Source organism: Engystomops pustulosus, chromosome 7 (genome assembly GCF_040894005.1).
Source record: "Engystomops pustulosus chromosome 7, aEngPut4.maternal, whole genome shotgun sequence".
Taxonomy (NCBI): Eukaryota; Metazoa; Chordata; class Amphibia; order Anura; family Leptodactylidae; genus Engystomops; species Engystomops pustulosus.
This window is the reverse complement of record NC_092417.1, coordinates 45,724,688-45,744,674: the sequence shown is the minus strand read 5'-3', so window position 1 is coordinate 45,744,674 and position 19,987 is coordinate 45,724,688. Positions and strand designations below refer to the sequence as shown.

General features: G+C 35.9%; 1 protein-coding gene across 2 annotated transcripts; it reads left to right on the top strand.

The window, feature by feature from the left end:
- The first annotated feature begins 10,764 nt into the window (after positions 1-10,764).
- OTX2 (orthodenticle homeobox 2) lies at positions 10,765-18,088 on the top strand. 2 transcript variants are annotated; one of them, XM_072115749.1, is made up of 4 exons: positions 10,765-10,998; positions 15,175-15,382; positions 16,104-16,267; positions 16,485-18,088. In XM_072115749.1, the coding sequence occupies exons 2-4, from the start codon at positions 15,286-15,288 to the stop codon at positions 17,103-17,105; spliced, it is 882 nt and encodes a 293-aa protein (XP_071971850.1). In that variant the 5' UTR covers positions 10,765-10,998; positions 15,175-15,285; the 3' UTR covers positions 17,106-18,088. The 2 variants fall into 2 exon arrangements, with proteins under 2 accessions (XP_071971850.1, XP_071971851.1); XM_072115750.1 differs by having other exon boundaries at positions 10,766-10,998; positions 16,116-16,267.
- The last annotated feature ends 1,899 nt before the right edge of the window (positions 18,089-19,987 follow it).

Genomic DNA, 19,987 nt, shown 5'->3' with positions numbered 1-19,987 from the left:
CTGCTGTGGTGGGGAAAATATTTGAGGGGTTTATTAGAGATGCTATCCTGGAGTATCTCACTGTGCACAACCTTATAACCCAGCGTCAGCATGGGTTTATGAGAGATCGTTCCTGTCAGACTAATCTGATTGGTTTCTACGAGGAGGTAAGTTCCAGACTGGATCTGGGGGACGCTGTGGATGTTGTATATCTGGACTTTTAAAAGGCATTTGACACCGTGCCACATAAAAGGTTGGTATATAAAATGAGACTGCTGGGAATAGGAGAAAATCTGTGTATTTGGGTAAGTAATTGGCTTAGAGATAGAAAACAGAGGGTGGTCATTAATGGCACATTCTCAGATTGGGTTGATGTTACCAGTGGAGTGCCACAGGGGTCAGTATTGGGGCCACTTCTTTTTAATATTTTTATTAATGACCTTGTAGTGGGTTTACACAGTCAGGTTTCAATATTTGCAGATGATACTAAGCTGTGTAAAGTTATAAATACTGAGGTCGATAGTTTAGCATTACAGAGGGATCTGTGGAAGCTTGAGGAGTGGGCAGAGAAATGGTTGATGAGGTTTAATGTAGATAAATGTAAAGTTATGCACTTGGGCCATGGTAACAAAAAGTATAATTATGTTCTAAACGGTCAATTACTTAGTAAAACTGAAGCTGAAAAGGACTTGGGGGTATTGGTGGATGGTAAACTTGATTTTAGTGATCAGAGCCAGGCGGCTGCTGCTAAAGCAAATAAAATAATGGGATGTATCAAGAGAGGAATAGATGCTCATGATAAAGACATAGTTTTGCCCTTATATAAATCCCTGGTCAGACCACACATGGAATATTGTGTACAGTTTTGGGCACCAGTGTATAAAAAGGATATAGTAGAGCTGGAACGGGTGCAGAGGAGAGCAACCAGGATTATTAGGGGAATGGGGGAACTAGAATACACTGACAGATTAAAAAATTTGGGATTATTCAGTTTAGAAAAAAGACGACTGAGGGGAGACCTCATTACAATGTACAAATATCTGAACGGACAGTACAAGGATCTCTCCAAAGATCTCTTTATACCTAGGCCTGTGACCAGGACAAGGGGGCATCCTCTACGGCTAGAGGAGAGGTGATTTTACCATCAACATAGACAAAGGTTCTTTACTGTACGAGCAGTGAGACTATGGAACGCTCTGCCGCAGGAGGTTGTAATGGCGGACTCTATGTACATGTTCAAGAGAGGCCTGGATGACTTTCTGGAGAGAAAAAATATCACGGGTTATGGGGATAAAACATTTATTTAATTCTTAAAGGTTGGACTTGATGGACTTGCGTCTCCTTCCAGCCTTATATACTATGATACTATGATACAGTAAAGAGTAATCCTTGTTTTCTCCAGATGGAGACAGTGCCCCCTCGTCTATTAATCTGGAACAACTTTCTAACATATTTTCTGTATGGGCCATTCATACATTTATATAAATTAATCATGTGCCCTCTTAGTCGTCTCTTTTACAGACTAAATAAATCTAGTTGTTCACGAAAAAATCCCTAGGAGATTGAGGCCAAATTAAGACAAAAAATAAAAATACTGGTGAAATTGGAGACGGTGGCATTTAACACACACAAAGTGCTTCGTCCGACATTGTTTGATGTTCCCAGCGTCTTGATATTTCAAGAGGACACCTAATGTGGCCGGGAAACTCTGCGGCAGGTCCTGCCTGCACCAGTTTCTAACATAGGCTAAAGCTAGTGGGGAGTGACCGTCCACCACAACCTCCTGCATGTCTACTTGGCATGGAGGTGGCATATGTGGGGAAATAGTCTTGAAAGAACAAGCCCCCAATCCTAATAATCCCACAATAGTACACCCCACACCCACATAGTGTATTTACCAACCAGACTGAAAACTACATTAGCTCTGGCCTGGTGTAGATTTCAGCTTTAACCTGCGTCAATGTGCTGGCACAGGCTATACTAAATTTGGCCGGACAGTGGATCTTCACCCTGAGGTGGAAAAAGGGAAAAAACTGGTAGGAACTAATTAAGGTAGGCGAAGGCTCCTGGGTGCAAAATCTGGTGAAGGCCCCCACTGTTTGTAGACAGTATTTCTCCTAGTCTATCTGCTGGCCTAGCTCACACAATGGCAGCAGTACTGACTACTAGTCTACTAGTCATAGTCACCACATCTATCCCATGCACCACTGCTTCCCTTAGAGTTTTCTCTCCTCCTCCTCTCACAGATCGGGCCTAGTCATCTGTGAGGAAGTAAACCTATCACTGATTGGCTCCGACTTGGCTGGCAACAGTTCAGTCAACCAGTGGTAGGTACTAAAGGGTGGGCTCACTAGTGGTAGGTACTAAAGGGTGGGCTCACTAGTGGTAGGTACTAAGGGGTGGGCTCACTCTGCATGCAGTGCAGCTCCTGAAAAGCACGCCGCATGCAGAATTCGATCAATTATGGGCGAGCCAAGCGGGCACACTTTCACTGTGCATCACTCATCATCGCTGTGAGCTGACCGTCTGACATTGCTGGTGGGGGTCCCCTTATGAGTAAAGTGGTGGGGGCCCACGGCGCACCCCCCTGGAGACCTCACTATAATCCAGCCCTGAAAACTGGCATTCAAGGCATAATAAGGCCCTACCAGTGATCCTGCTCCAACTTCCATTGAAATACTCCTAGTCAGAGCTGAAGGATAATGTGATCAATACAGCCAATCAGTAGCCTCAGCTTCTGCATTAATAGGCCCACCCTGCAGGAATGGGGAGCCAGCCCAGGATCCTTTGTCCCCCCATGGTCTTCCAGGGGTGTAACATGACTTACTGTAAATCAGTAAGAGACTGAGTTATAGGTGTAACACACAGGGTCAGGCTTTTGTCCTATACATCACCAGAAGGAAAAGTATCTAAAATATAAACAGAGATATCACAAGGATTTATATTAGTCTTACAACATGCTTATAATCGCCCAGGATTATAAAAGTCTACATCCAAAAATGGTCACTGGAGAAGGGGGTTCATGCAGACAATTACTTTTCGGATACACACTGCCATATAGTATCATTACTGCCTCCTCAGATCCAATACAGCAGCGGGTCTCCTGGCTAAATACTATGATATAGCATCCATTCCCAGAATCTCAATAGAGCAGCGGCCTCCTCCTGAGGCCTAGTAATGTTTAATGAAACTTCATGATAGACCTCCGCCCTGCCCCATAATACATCTCTCTGCATCTTCACCATTCACTCAGGAAGACAATCACTTTAAGGCAAACCATCCCATTTCCCATGACAGTCTAAGAAAATGCAATGCTCTAGCTGAACTTTCCACAAGCCCACCCCTGGGCTCAGTGACCCTAAAATAAGAACCCGCATGAGAGTACCAAAGCATTACTTGGGCGCTCTGGTAAGTTGAACCCTCGTGTCAGATGTTAGCACGGCATTAGTAAATAATTACAGTATCAAGGTGGATGGCGCTTATGGAGGGGTTTAATAATAAAAATAAAGCAATTTTCGGAAAATAAGACTATCAGCCTGGAGCAGGGTCTAGGGGGAGGGGGGCTCAGTGTGAGAACTTGGGATCATGTGATGTGGCTTCTCCCTGGGGTAGCAGTCGGGGCTGTGAGAAGCAATTTCAGTGTCCAGAATAGAATCATTGAATGGTTTAGGTGGGTTCCTTGCTCTGTGTGTCGCTTTCTGGCTGATCCCAGCAAAAGAGATTTCTACCTGCTGGTTTGTTTAAAAAAATGTTATAAAAGCAGATCCACTCCTAAGTTTCTGCTGCCTCATACTGGGCAAGTAATGTCTATTTCTCCAAGACACCACCTCTAAGCTGAAGTCTCCATGGTTAACTTTACCCATTCGTCTTCACACAACCTCTATCCCTTCCAGAAGAAATGTACAATCCATAATAATCAAAGTAGCAATAATAATAATAAAACAAAAGGCTAGAAATAGAGCGAGTGTTTCTGTCAATTTGGAAACTGGAACCTTGTAGCAATTTGAAATGAACAAGTTGAGCAGGATTTAGAATTTATCAGCTACAACGCTTACTGAATTCTATGTAAGACCTTCCTATGGTTCTGTAATCATTCACCGTATATTTCGTAACCTGTCCAAATAGATAAAGGAAATATGGATCCTTCTGGACATCTCCTCATAGGGGCTCATTTATCTTTTCCTTCCGTTGATGCTTTTGCACCTTTTTGCTGCATCATAGCTGTTTTGCGCCTTTTTTGCATTATTTTGCATTTTTTTGAATATTACACCACAATTCGTTGTTTGTTGTTGCACCCTATTTGTCATTACATTGCGCCTCTTTGCAGATGTTTGCGCCACATTTATTACACTATTGCGCCTATATGGCCGCAAATTATTGCACAATAACACACCAGTCCTGACCATGCTAAGGTAAGGCAATGGTGCATTTTGCGCAATAAATTGAACCTTTTTTAAGGCGCAAAAAAAAACCTGCATTTGACAAAAAGCCAAAACAACAAAGACAAATGAGGTGCAGAAATTAGACTCACAACAAGACTCACAACAAGCACAGGAGGGGGAAATTAGATAAATGACCCCCATAGACTGTAAGCTCTTGTGTCACCCCCTCATCCTCATAGACTGTAAGCTCTTGCGTCACCCCCTCATCCTCATAGACTGTAAGCTCTTGTGTCACCCCCTCATCCTCATGAACTGTAAGCCCTTATGCCACCCCTTCATCCTCATAGACTGTAAGCTCTTGTGTCACCCCTCATCCTCATAGACTGTAAGCTCTTATGTCACCCCCTCATCCTCATAGACTGTAAGCTCTTGTGTCACCACCTTCAATCTCATAGACTGTAAGATCTTGTGTCACCCCCTCATCCTCATAGACTGTTAGCTCTTGTGTCACCCCCTCATCCTCATAGACTGTAAGCTCTTGTGTCACCCCTCATCCTCATAGACTTTAAGCTCTTATGCCACCCCTTCATCCTCATAGACTGTAAGCTCTTGTGTCACCCCTCATCCTCATAGACTGTAAGCTCTTATGTCACCCCCTCATCCTCATAGACTGTAAGCTCTTGTGTCACCACCTTCAACCTCATAGACTGTAAGATCTTGTGTCACCCCCTCATCCTCATAGACTGTTAGCTCTTGTGTCACCCCCTCTTCCTCATAGACTGTAAGCTCTTGTGTCATCCCTTCATCCTCATAGACTGTAAGCTCTTGTGTCACCCCATCATCCTCATAGACTGTAAGCTCTTGTGTCACCCCCTCATCCTCATAAACTGTAAGCTCTTGTGTCACCCCCTCATCCTCATAGACTGTAAGCTCTTGTGTCACCCCCTCATCTTCATAGATTGTAACCTCTTGTGTCACCCCTTCATCCTCATAGACTGTAAGCTCTTGTGTCACCCCCTCATCTTCATAGATTGTAACCTCTTGTGTCACCCCCTCATCCTCATAGAGTGTAAGTTCTTGTGTCACCTCCTCATCCTCATAGACTGTAAGCTCTTGTGGGCAGGGCATATTGTTCCATATGACTGTCTGTACTCTGTAATGTAATATTATATTTGTATATGTCCCCTATGATCTGTAAAGCGCTATGGAATATAATGGCGCTATATACATAAAGATCATTATTATTATTATTATCATTATTATACCGACAAACGCAGCTGTCACATTTACAGATAACCAAACTTCAAGCAATGCATTGAAATTTATTGTAAGGTTTCATATTTCAATGTAGGGAGTTGTACAAAAAATAACATCTAATACAAGTTACGCTAGGAGTTTTTGGGTGATGTACATTATCCTAAATATGAAAATTGTGTGACTATTTTTTCAATCCTAGACCAGAAACCGGGAACAAAGGCAAAGCAGTGGTGACATCACAGAAGATGTATCCTCTGGGAATACCTGTTACCCCAAATCCCTTAGTAATAATGTATATATGTGGCAGACTATTGTATAGGCCTTGCTGAACTGTATACAATAAATATGATGACACCCCCCCCCCCCCCATGTACTACCAAGCATTATTTCCAAATACCAGAAATAAAAACTCCCTCTATGATATTATTCCCTCATGTGTTCCCGGCTTCTGCCTCTTTATATTGACACTGATGTGTTTTATTAGAGTTAATAGCACCAGGCGGCTTCTCATATTAATTATCTTTGTGTTTAAATAAACTATGTAATCTTCTCCTCTACTACACCATTAAGATGATTGCCCCCTATTCAATTAAGACGCAGCCCCCAGCTAATTTTGTCTCCTTTTTAATAAAGATGTGAGGGGTACCCTCTATATATACATGATTATATATGTGGATAATATTAGATATTTTTTGAGAATTTACACTGTACTATAGTAGAGAGAAATACATATATGGGTTGTATACATTGCCTATAGTGTTGTGATGACATGAAATATGATACAAGATTGGTCAACATTATAGGACTATAGACCGGACTTGATAGACCAGCTTCTTTCTACTATCTTATGTACAATGATACCATGAACATATATGAAATATGTGACGACCCTGAATCAGGCTGAAGCAACACTACAACAGGTGTGGCCTATGTGGTGCATATGTACTTACCCATATATAGCATCAGTAAGTGTGTATAGAAGGGTTTTACTATACATACATATACAAATATGGATGGATGGAAGATAGATAGATAGATAGATAGATAGATAGATAGATAGATAGATAGACATATAGATATGAGATAGATAGATATGAGATAGATAGATAGATAGATAGATAGATAGATAGATAGATAGATAGATATGAGATAGATAGATAGATAGATAGATAGATAGATAGATAGATAGATTCCATTTATTTGGGAAGCAGATGGATACATACAATTTTCAGTGCACATTGGTATGAACTTACAATTAAAAGAAAACTGTAATTAATATTGGATTATGAATGCCATTTGACAGAAACATTAATTTAAAAAAATATGGAAACAAACATTCCAGTTCTGGACAATTGCAGTAAGTGTAAATTACTTACACAAACAAATATATTCCTCTCCATCACTTGTGCAAAGAGTATAAATTATATAAAAATACCAAAAAAAGTTAAATAGCTAAATCTATGTGTATAATTTTTTTTTAAGAGATAATGTCCAATTTTTTATTATTTTTTTGTATACATGTCCAATTTTTTAAATTAATTTTCTGTATATATTTTATTTGTAGTTGTTTTTTGTTTTGCAACTATCTAGACAACTGGTGTGTACAATAACATCAGTGTATCATCATTTTTACTATTTTATTTATTAACTTATTTATAGATTTTACACGTCTCTTCTGCATTGTACAATTTCGGTGGGATCTTGTAAAAAAAAAAAACCCTGTATTTAATTTTCTAAATTTATATATAATTCCTCAAAGGGTATTTTAAGTCACTGTATTCTTTACAAAATATGAGAAAGGAAATGGGGAAGAAAGTAATGTGACTGTAGTCTAACTCAAATTAGAAAATACTGTCTATTCATCTATCTACTTATAGATTACAAGATATATGTATACATTTACACTGCATAGATATTTATAAAATAGATATGTTTTATATATAAACTTAGATACATATATAGATCATTGGTTAGGAGATAGATAGATAGATAGATAGATAGATAGATAGATAGATAGATAGATATGAGATGGATAGATAGATAGATAGATAGATAGATAGATAGATAGATAGATGGATGGATGGATGGATGGATGGATGGATGGATGGATGGATGGATAGATGGATGGATGGATGAATCAATGGATGCATAGATAGATATGGATTGCTAGGAGCTCAGTGTGTGGCTTCAGTGGACGGATAATGTATATTGTTTGTGGACTTTGTGGCTGTCTTTTAAGCAGACACAATGGAATAATAGTATGGCATCTACATGTCAATGTGCTGTTTAGCAGGCAGGATTAGGAGCAGCTCTCACTGTTGTCCAACACACATCATTTATAGCAGAAATCCCGTGTCCACAGCAGAGCTGCTGCACTAAAGTGTTGTATTATTGCCTGCTGTATTATATTACTATCACACAGCCCCAGGGATGTATGATTCTACCTATATTACACTAGCATTGACAGCTACAGCTATTACTTCTCATACACAATCACATCTAATACTAGGACAAGTGCATGGAGAATTGACTGCAGCAGCGACCAAAGATACTCTGGCTATACATTGTTACTGCATATTTAATAGAAGACAGGACACATGTATGCTCTAATATATATATATATATATATATATATATATATATATATACATGTGTGTGTATAGCATGCCCTAGCACTTTCCAAATACTTCCCTATGTATATAGCATGTTCTAGCACTTTCCAAATGCAAAAGTTTTGCAAGCAAAAAATTGCAACTTATTTTTACATTTTCTCTTTTCTTTTTTTTTTATCGAATTTGTTTTGTAAATACTGGAAATATTATTGGATACTTAATATCGCAAAATATTTTTCTTAATGTTTTTATCAACTACAGTCCACACTACAGTGGTCTACAAAACGTGAGAGATGTTCCTACATAAATAGCCAAATAAAGTAACAACCAAGAAATAACTTGTACAAATCCCTTGTGCAAAGTACAAATCCCCACATACAATCCCCACATACACTTTGTAATTATATATATATATATATATATATATATATATATATATATATATATATATATATACTAAAAAGTGTACAGCTAAATATATATATTTAATATTTTCAGTACATATAAATATACACTAAATCATCTAGAACTGTACAACTTTTTATATAAATTATAAATAATTAAATATATATATATATAAATGTGTATATATGTATATTTTCAGTATATATATATTTATATATATAACATAAAAATAAATACTGATGTATGCAATTATTTTTTACAGGATATATATATATATATTAGATAATAAATGTTGGGTGGTGGATAGATGCACATATATGATACAGTACATAGAGAGGTATGTCATGCAGTAATGGGATGTTACACAATCACTACAGCAGGAGGACACCAGATATCAGATCAAGTTTCTATAAAGTTTTCTAGTAATGATGGTAACTTACAGCATTTGAGGTGTTTGGAACAAGCATATCCTCTGCTCTTGGTCCCTTCAGATCTGGATACATCTACATAGACCTGTATATAGCTCTACATCTTCCACAAGTACAGAGGATCTGGCGCATGATAGGATGTGACTTATGTCCCTGGCTCTGAAGAAGCTGGAATAAGAGAATAAAATTCCTCCAGAGATTGTATGTGGTTCCCCCTTCTCTGAGCTCTTAGCTGAGGGAAGGAGAATTCTCTTTGATAAAGCAGTGTTCCCAGCTTCTGGGTTTTAAACCCTAAATCTATATTCAAATCTGGCTGAAGGTGTGTACAGGGATTTATAAAAGCCTCTTAAAGGGGTAAATTTACTAAACCGTGACAAAATCATAGCAGCCTGACTTTCCACATGTGAAGTGCAGGGAGACTTGTTTATTTAACTAACTGTCCATCTATTGCTTCAGGTTTATTCATCACAAGATTATATAGAGAAAGTTATTAGAGGACAGAACAGAGCCAGATACACACTGATCCTACACTGCAGACCTCAGTCTATATGGACACTTTATAATGACTGCACCCCCCTAGTAGAGATTTAGCCTGCCCTTTGAGGGGGGTGCTTAATACAAATACAAGCCTGATGTACAGGGCATGGCATGAGTTATTGCAATGAGTTAAATATGAGAGACAGATAGACAGATGGATAGATAGATAGATAGATAGATAGATAGATAGATAGATAGATAGATAGATAGATAGATAGATAGATTTGAAACTCTTTACTACCTACATTGACACTCATTAACTTACTATAGTTAGCTGTAGTATTTTTTTTTTTTTTTGTAAATGTAGCAGATCTGAATAGTTTTTTCTACCTTTATTTCATTCCACAATAAAAAGGATATTTCGATGGCTTTACCGGCAATGCAATATACAAATCATCCAAATATGTGCAAAAAGAGCTCAGAATCTTACAAATGCAATGCAAAATAATAATACGTTACAATAGTATAAATGTAATAATACAATAATACGTTACAATAGTATAAATGTAATAATACTCTATATACTGAAATAATAGAAATGAAACAATACTATATGCGAGGAGAAATCTAAAGGATGTCCGAAAGTGATATGAGAATCAGTGTGTAAGAGGAGTTGTTGTTTTTTTTTTTTACAAAATGTAGGAAAAATTTTTTAAAAAATAACCAATTAAAAATGAAGAGGATTTAAAAAATAAGTGGAAAATATGACAAAATTCCTACATATATTTATATAGATTAATTAAAATGCATTACAACCTTCCCGCTTGGTTGTGGAGATTTGACCTTATTTTGTGTTGCATTTTTTTATTCTACATTGATGAGTTGTTTAGTCCAATGGGACATAAATAGTAATACTTTCTTCACTGCTAAATGAGGAGTACATATCCCTTGCTAATGTGTTCGCTTGCAGTCTTGAAATCCATATATATATATATATATATATATATATATATATATATATATATATATATATATTCATTTCTTCCTAAATGATTGTCCATGCAGTGATTGGAGCTGCTATGTGTTGCCTGCTTGTCCTTCTGGAGCAGCAGTAGCCTCCTTCCCTCCCCCTGTTGTTGTTTTTTCCCCCTCTGGCTTAGAAGTGTCAATCACCTTCCTTCTGCCATTGGTTGGAGAGTTTGCGTCAAAAAGTTGCCAGTGAGGCTCCTTGTCTGCAAATGTTCTCCAGAGAGGGACAGAGCTTGAGCTCTGAGCAAGTAAGACACAGGATCCTCCTCCTGCTCCCCCTTTGTATGTGCAGCCTGAAGAGGGAGATCACAGCTTTTAAGCTTCTAGTTTGCTCCCAGTCCTACCAGGAAGGGTGAAGAGTTTTTTTTTCCCTTTCCATTAAACCAACTAGGTTCAGGATAAAGACCATCCTCTATTATCAATTTAAAGGTAAGTCCACATACATCATCTACTATCTATGTATCAAATCTACATAGCAATTATTTATTTTTGCATTTGTAACAATGCATAGCTCAGAACTGTGTCTTATTAATAAGAGAAGAGAGATTCTAGATAATATCACATAGTAGTAAGTCCACAATGTGTCAGTATACATCTACATTGTATCACTTAACATCTTCCAAACGGGCAACACACAATATATTGTTACATGTCGTGTTATTAGCTTCACTAATGAATCTACAATCATTACTCTTTGTGTCATGCAAACCTACAACGGGATCGATTGTATATTCAGGGTAAGAAATGTATTAAAAGGAGCCTCATTAAAGTAAAAACCTAATATAAATATGAAGAACCAAAGCAGAATATACCAAAAGGTTCACTAATTAAATGCTATTCGTTTAATTATGAATTAATACACAAGTCCTCTGTACACAGTATGCAGCCCATGTCAGGTTGTGCTATTAGTTTATATTATTGACCAGTACTAATACTACTAATAATAGTTTATAATTTACCTATTGAGTTTGCATCCACCAAGGAGCCAGTCCTGTACATAGAAGTCCATTGTAAACTTAAATCTGTGTCTTCATTGAGATAATACACAAACAGAGCTAACCAGATAATTGAGGAGGCGGGGAGTCTCATCCCCTTTTCTCTCTCCCCTTCTGTGGGGAATCAGGGGGGTGATTTTTTTTTTCCCTTTAGGGGAAATAAATGTTGGTTGCACCTTATATTCATAATTGGAGGTAATGATCGGTGTTAATGTAAAAATAAATAGTATTACACCCCCAGTCTCCCAGTTATTGACTGATTTCTTCTTTAGTCCTTAGATCGATAAGTTGTACAAGGGGGAAAATTTCATTTTGTGGCAAATCACAGGGGCTGCAAAGTCACCATTGATTTAGTTTCTACAGAATATTTATCAAACATATTTACTTTCTGCATACTTTTTATTATTATCACACAAAATACACGATGTCCGTGTATGAGCTGTGATGACAGATGTTACAGACAAGAGCAGATGCTAGGAGATAATTAAAGAACAAATAATTACACAGTGAGTGCTACAATGTTACTGTATGCTGGCATAATATTTATTTTTACAAACTCTCTACTCACTCTATAACATCTGTTTATTTATTTTCTACTCAGTCTACATTTTTATAGCTACATTTTTGGATGCATTTATTATTTATTTGTGTATTTACCACATTATATTCAAATATTTATTAGATATTTATATATATATATATATATATATATATATATATATATATATATATATATAATAAACTATATATATATATATATATATATATATATATATATATATATATATAGTTTTATGTATTTGTGTGCTTATATTTCACTACCTTATGGTTTTCTTTGTATTATATTTAGTCTTTTTAATTATTTAATAATTATGTGTTGAAGTACGTAATATCTTCATTCTAGTAATATTAGGATACCAAATTGTTTATTAAGTATGTGTTGGAGTGGGCATTATCTTCATTCTAGTAATATTAGGACAGCAACTTATTTATTAATTATGTGTTGGGGTAGGTATTATATTCATTATAATAATGTTAGAATAGCAAATTATTGTTTAATTATTTGTAGGGGTACTTATTATATTATATTCAATCGGATAGCACATTATTCATTAGATTAATTATGTGCTGGAGTACTTATTATATTATAATCATCCTTGTTTCAATATAATATTAAATGATGTATTCGATTTTAAAATAATACTGTGTGGTTATCAATTTAATGTTTTCCAAACATTTTTTATAAAGTTCATTTATAAAACGTATAGAACATAAACTACTTCATACATTAAGAAAGGAAAAGAAAATGGTATCTAGTTTTATAACTTTATCTAGTTTCATAACTTTTATACAACATGTCATGATGTTGAGTTTGCTACAAAGTGCTATAAAAAAATTAATAGAATTAAAAAGTTTTCAATACAGTTTGATAAAATGATAATAATGTAATAACGTTAGGAAACCAGTTATAGTCAGTAATTAAAGGGACAGTTGATAACATTATGTCAGGGCTGGGAATGATGTCACTTTGTAGTAGTCTCTTCTACAAAATAATTCCCCTGGGGCCTGTGCACTTACTTGTGGTATATTGCATGCATCTTCTGTTATGGTAGCAGCAGCATATTAGGGTGTATGGGTTTTGTTTCTCAGCTATCATGCAGAAAATTAATCAGCCCCAATGCTTTGCATGGCGTCCTGTAATTAGGGAACTTGTGCCACTCAGATTATCTCGTTAATTTATCAAGAAAACATTTATTATAATTAATTCTTGGGTGAGGTAATTATTATTGAGCGACTGGTTAGGGGGAAGTTGTGACAGATTGCACTTGTGGAACCGTTTACTGAACTTTAGGCAAAGAGGGGAGAGAAGGGGGCAGAGTCACCAAACTGAAGGAGAGAGGCTGCTTTATTATCAAAAAGTTATAATATTATTTATACTAATAATAATAGAAGCCTAAAGAAATTTCATTCAGAGGAATTCAAAGTTAATATTAAAGTTGGCATTCATTATCACTACAAGTACTACTACTACTTCTACTACCAAACATTCAAAAAAAAAAAAAACTGAGTACATGCATAGAATATTTATATAAAGCCACAGATACATTTTAACAGCTTATATGTAGACATAAAACTTTTAATAAATATGTAATATCTGGTGAAATACTATTAACACATAATAATTGAATATAAATTATTTTAGAAAAAAATATGAAAACATACAAATACACATCATTATACATATATTAAAATCGACACATTTTAATGACTGTATCAGAACTGAAACAATGAAAGTCCATTTTAATTATAACTTTAATGCCTGCAGTTTTTTCCCCGCCCCTAGGGTTACAATATCACACTTTGAAAACTTTGTTAAAAATAATTATTTCAATATTAAAATATAAAAATGTCCATATATCATGTATATGATATATACCAGTAAAAATTAGCTAAGTTAACTGGAACAATAAAAGTGGTTTTATATTATCAGTGCCTGAGGTTCTATATATCAGATTTATTTTTTCTGGTCATTAATAATGCAATTACAATTATGAATAACCAAGCAGAGATATTATTTCAGTGCACCACAAACTATTTGTAAAAGTGTCTGGAAATATTGAAAGAACCAAAGAGTAATTTCTATTTCACAAGTTGTAGTAAATTTACATGCACTCATTTTTTTGTCATGTTGGGTTTGCACTGTGTGAAATGTTCGTATATTTATTTTAAAATAATACATATATTTAGCAATCATTCATAAAAAAATGGTAGAATAATATATTAACCCATGAATTAACAAACCCCTTGTAAATGCTTGTTATAAGGTGTACACTTAAGTTTTGTGTATTTTGGGTGCTGGGGCTGAGATAATGATATTATCTTGGCTCACACATTTTAGGAATATGCCCTCTTTTTGATTGTCTTTTCATTACAATGTAAGTGCTGTTTGTTTAACTTTTACACTTATAATCAACATTGTTTTAAAGACACCGAGAACTCAGTGACTTACCTGTAAATCTAATTAGCAGAAGTACTAATTATGTGAAAATGGCTTCCAATGATGATCTTTGCAGAAAGTCAGATTTGTGTATTATACAAAGTTCCCATTTCACCAGCAGAGTTCCCATTTCACTAGTAACAAAATGCATTGGGGTAATTAACATGAATGCATTTTCTAATAGGCAGCAGACTGGGCAGAAATTGGTTTCCTGAATTGTGTCTTTGTTTCTCACCCAAAAGCCTTTGTTTTCCCCCATTATTTATTTAGCCAAGGAGTCCTTTGTCTCTGCAAATGGCCCCAATCAAGTTTTGTTTGAGACAATTAGGCAGTGCTAGCCAATGAGTCTTATGCAAATGGCTACACTGGTTGTGCAGGACTGGAAGGCGTGTTGTATATATGCATGGGGTGTAACTTTTTTTTTTTTTTTTTGGACACGTTGATTTAGTCAGCATCCCCCTTGGTCCATAGGGCAGCTGGGGGTCTGGGAGTCCTTAAAGAGCACAAGCAATTGACTAGTGAACCTCACACACCAACAAGTCACCATAGGTATAGGAGCTGCCTGCCCCCAAGCACACTCAAATTAATCTACCAAATCCCATTGACTTGTAGAAACCCAAAAGGAAAAGAGGTTCCCTGGACTCTAGCACAACCTGCTCCACCACCAGCACCACCACGATTCCAGACTGCTCTGCCATCTGTGCTCCAAGCCAAGATACTAGCATGATGTCTTATCTCAAGCAACCACCTTATGCAGTCAATGGGCTCAGCCTTACTACCTCTGGGATGGATTTGTTACATCCATCGGTGGGATACCCTGGTAAGTAGCGTTTTAACCTGAATCTCAGTGACTAGATGTGGAGAGAGATGCGCAGATTTAGCGGTGGGACAATGGAGAATGTAAAAATCCAAATATTTAATGTGCAACATACAGAGCAAAAATTTAATGCATGTATTTTAAATTGTGAGTGTGCATTTAAATATTTCCTTATGTGAATTTTAAAATGATCCATTTCATAATGTAAATGACAAAAAATCAGATTGTTTTACACACACACACACACACACACACACACACACATATATATATATATATATATATATATATATATATATATATAATGTAAATTTTAAGATAAACCCTTTGATATATATATATAGTATTCTATTTTGAACATAATATATGTATAACTCTATATATTTGTCTGCAATATTATTAATAATTACTAAATATGTATTACTGCAGTTATATTTCATACATTAAATACTTCACAGACTTTATAGTTGCATGCAGCTTACTAAATATTAAGCGAATTTTTAAAGCTCAATTTAGAAAAGAAGTAAAGATTTTCAGGGTTAAATAAAACACTAAAATAATCTTAGTGTCATAAATAACATTTGTTGAATATACCTTAACCCTAAATGTTCAAAACTAAATATTGTGATAAAAAGTTTTGGAGGGGGTTCTGTCCTTCATCTAGCAAGACATATCGCGATTGTTCTTGTGCTACTTTCTATAAGGCCAAACCAATGATCAATAGCTATGTTTTCAGCTACCCCAAGAAAGCAAAGGAGGGAGAGGACAACGTTCACCAGGGCTCAGCTTGATGTACTTGAAGCACTTTTTGCCAAAACTCGTTACCCTGACATCTTCATGAGAGAAGAAGTCGCTTTAAAGATCAATCTGCCAGAGTCCAGAGTACAGGTGAGTCTCATATTCATCTTCATCATCCCTTCCTCTACCTATAGAGATAATGTCTCTCCTGTCCCTAACACCTCCTTGCTCCTTGTGCTCCTCCACATTCTAGCCACCTGAAGCCCAATTATTGCATTTCCTTGTAGACTTTGCTGACTATTTACTTACCTCTTGGCCCCAGGTGTTATATTTAATTAATTTCTGTTGCTTTTATTTTCATGTCAAGGTGTGGTTCAAAAACCGTAGAGCGAAATGCCGTCAGCAACAACAGCAGCAGCAGAATGGAGGTCAAAATAAAGTCAGGCCTGCCAAGAAGAAGACCTCACCAGCCAGAGAGGTCAGCTCAGAGAGTGGCACCAGTGGTCAGTTCACCCCACCTTGCAGTACCACTGTGCCAGTGATCTCCAGCAGTACTGCCCCTGTGTCTATATGGAGCCCAGCTTCCATATCTCCTCTTTCTGACCCTCTCTCCACATCCTCCTCCTGTATGCAGAGGTCCTATCCCATGACATATACCCAAGCTTCAGGCTATAGTCAAGGATATGCAAGCTCAACGTCTTATTTTGGGGGAATGGACTGTGGATCTTATTTGACACCTATGCACCATCAGCTCCCTGGACCTGGAGCTACACTCAGCCCTATGGGCACCAATGCAGTGGCCAGCCATCTTAATCAGTCTCCAGCTTCCTTGTCCACCCAAGCCTATGGAGCCTCCAGCTTGGGGTTCAACTCCACCGCTGACTGCTTGGATTATAAAGATCAAACAGCCTCCTGGAAGTTAAACTTCAATGCTGACTGCTTGGATTATAAGGACCAGACATCATCTTGGAAGTTCCAAGTTTTGTGAACCTAATTGGGAACTGATTTTTTGTTTCTTTTTGTGACAAAGACACTTGGACATTCCAGATTGAGCCATGTCTTGGTTGAAGCAAAGACATTTTTATTCTTGCCCACATAATCTCCCCTCCTTGATCGCTTTTTTTCTGGAGTGGGATCCAATAAACTTCTCAAAATAAGGACCTCTATTTATCCTGTGTCTCGATACATTCGTGATCACCATAGTTTTTAGAAATGTGTTGGATGAAAGGTTTTGAAATGAAGACCATTCTTGCTCAGGCAGTTCATTATCTCTCCAAGCTCGGGGTTCGGTCTGCACCCATTGCGGTGCCCAGTGTTAGCCATCTAATGGCACCGCCATGTGACAACTAAATGGCACTGAACGCTTCAGGGCTGAGTGAATTGTGCTTACTGATTGTCATAGATGCACTACTTTATTTAAGAAAAATAATAATAATGTTTATAAGGAGTCATTATGTAGTTTTTAAAAGACAATCAGCGTGTGTCTTATATAAATGGTCAATCTGTGTTTTCGTTTTTTTTTTCGTTTTTTTTTTTTTTAATTCTTGTGCTAGACTTCAAAGCTGTGATCTTCTGTATTGTATGCAACTGTGAACTCCTTATCAATAGGAGTTTAACTATGATTTCATAGGTTATAATTATAAACAAGACAAAGAATCAGAGCAAATCTCACCCCTCCCTTTCTCCAACTACAACGAACACTTCATATTTTAATGACTTTTTTTCCCCAAATCTTTGAGAATGCAATTGGAAAAAAAGAGAAAAATTAACATACACCATGGACTGCCGAGATCCCTCAGTAATAAAGACTGTGTTTAGTGTAATATGGCATTGGAGAATTGCAATTATTAATATTGGCCCAGGTGCTTGGGATTGTGAAGACCTATATGAATATATATTCCACATAGACCGTTCTGTCCTGCTCTGGATCCAGCAAATATGTATAATTATATTAAAATGACTCTAGCACAACTTGTGAGTTGCTGTTTGATTGTGGATAATATTTGGGGACACACTATCCAATCACATGTGCTGGTTATTGTGCACACTCATCTGTCTTAAGCTTAATTGCATTGCATCTACTTATGGGCGTTTAATGACTGCAAGGCTTAGGTTGCGGCGAGGCAGGGGTTAAAGGCATAGCAGCTTAATTAACAAGTACATTGAGATATGACAGGAATTCCCAGTTTTTCCAGTTTTCTCTTTGCACACTGCTGGTATTCCACTTGCCACAAACTACTTTTTTATCCGACAAAGAGTAAAGAATAAGCAGGAGCAGATGAAGCGGAATTAATGGGGGGAACAAAAGATTTTTTAGAAAGTGGTAAAACCTATAATTTCATGCACTGAAAGGAAGGCGCCCTGCACTATTTTCTAGGTGTTGCTTGAAAATGGTGAAAACTTTTCTACCATATGTTTTTTTTTTACCCCTGAATACGATACGATCTCCTCTACTAAGGAGAAAATATTTGTATAGTTATATCTGTTTATATATGGGTGTATATACCTGCAGCAGAAATTATTTATAGCCAAACACATGTGACAAATTATTTATCGATGACTTTACCGAAGTGGATGAAAGTTTGAACTAAATAATTGTAGATAATACAATATCATGTGTAATCAATACATAACAAATATATAGAATGATAGATATGGGAAGAGGAAAAGAAGGAAAGAAAACAAAGAAAGAAAAAGAAAAAGATATTAGATATATAATAGATAGGTACTATGTAGATTAATATAAAAATATAGATATGACATAGGTAGATTAATAGATATATGGATATGACATAGATAGTTACTACATAGATTAATAGATATACAGCCATGTCATAGATAGATTAATAGATATATAGATATGTGATAGATAGATAGATAGATAGATAGATAGATAGATAGATAGATTAACCTCCTGACAGTGAACTTTAAAGCCACCCCGATATTGTGTATATTGTATAAAAAGGTTGCAGCTGCTTCTATTTTGCAATCCTTTGAATTTCCTGATAATTTCTGATTTTGTTAATGAAACAGGAACATAAATATTTATAATTTCTACTTGATACATTTATATCTTATTCTGAAATGACAAAAAATACTGATTGGCAATTTACGGGAAAAAATATAGATGGAAAAGAAATCCCTAGCAGTAGTGTGAGTGTCAGGCCAGGAGAGAGGTTGTGCTATGTGCCTCCGGGTCATTGTCCACCATAGAAAGGACACTTGATATCTTGAATTATCTTAAAACCATTGTGTTAATTACATGTTTTCTACATTTCTTTCCGATAACGACCTTTATATATTCTAGAAAAAAAACCTCCTATTTATGCTGGTTATCACAAAGACCATTATTATTAAAAAAAATAATAGGATTTTTTTTTCTTGCAAAACTAGTTCTTGTTTTCTACACATATAAAAATGAACCTATTCCTCCAGATTCTTATTCGTTCCTATTACAGAAAGATGACACTATGCAGATATAATTCAAGAACATTGTTTTACTAATACAACTTTGATAATCATCACAATATTAATAATAATTATTACAACAATAATAATATTAAAAATCACCACTACTACAATATTCATAATTAAATCATTCCAATATTTATAACAATATTAATACGAATCGTCATCACAATATTAATAAGCACTACACAATTCATAGTCAGAATATTTATAATCATCAAAATATTGTCAATATTAATAGTCAAAATATCCTTAACATATATTGATATCCTGCACAATATTCATAATATTAATAGTATCAATATTCATAATATATATTTATAAACATCACAATATTCATAAAGTTAATATTAATAATGTTGACATATTTATAACATTACCATTCATAATATAACTCCAATT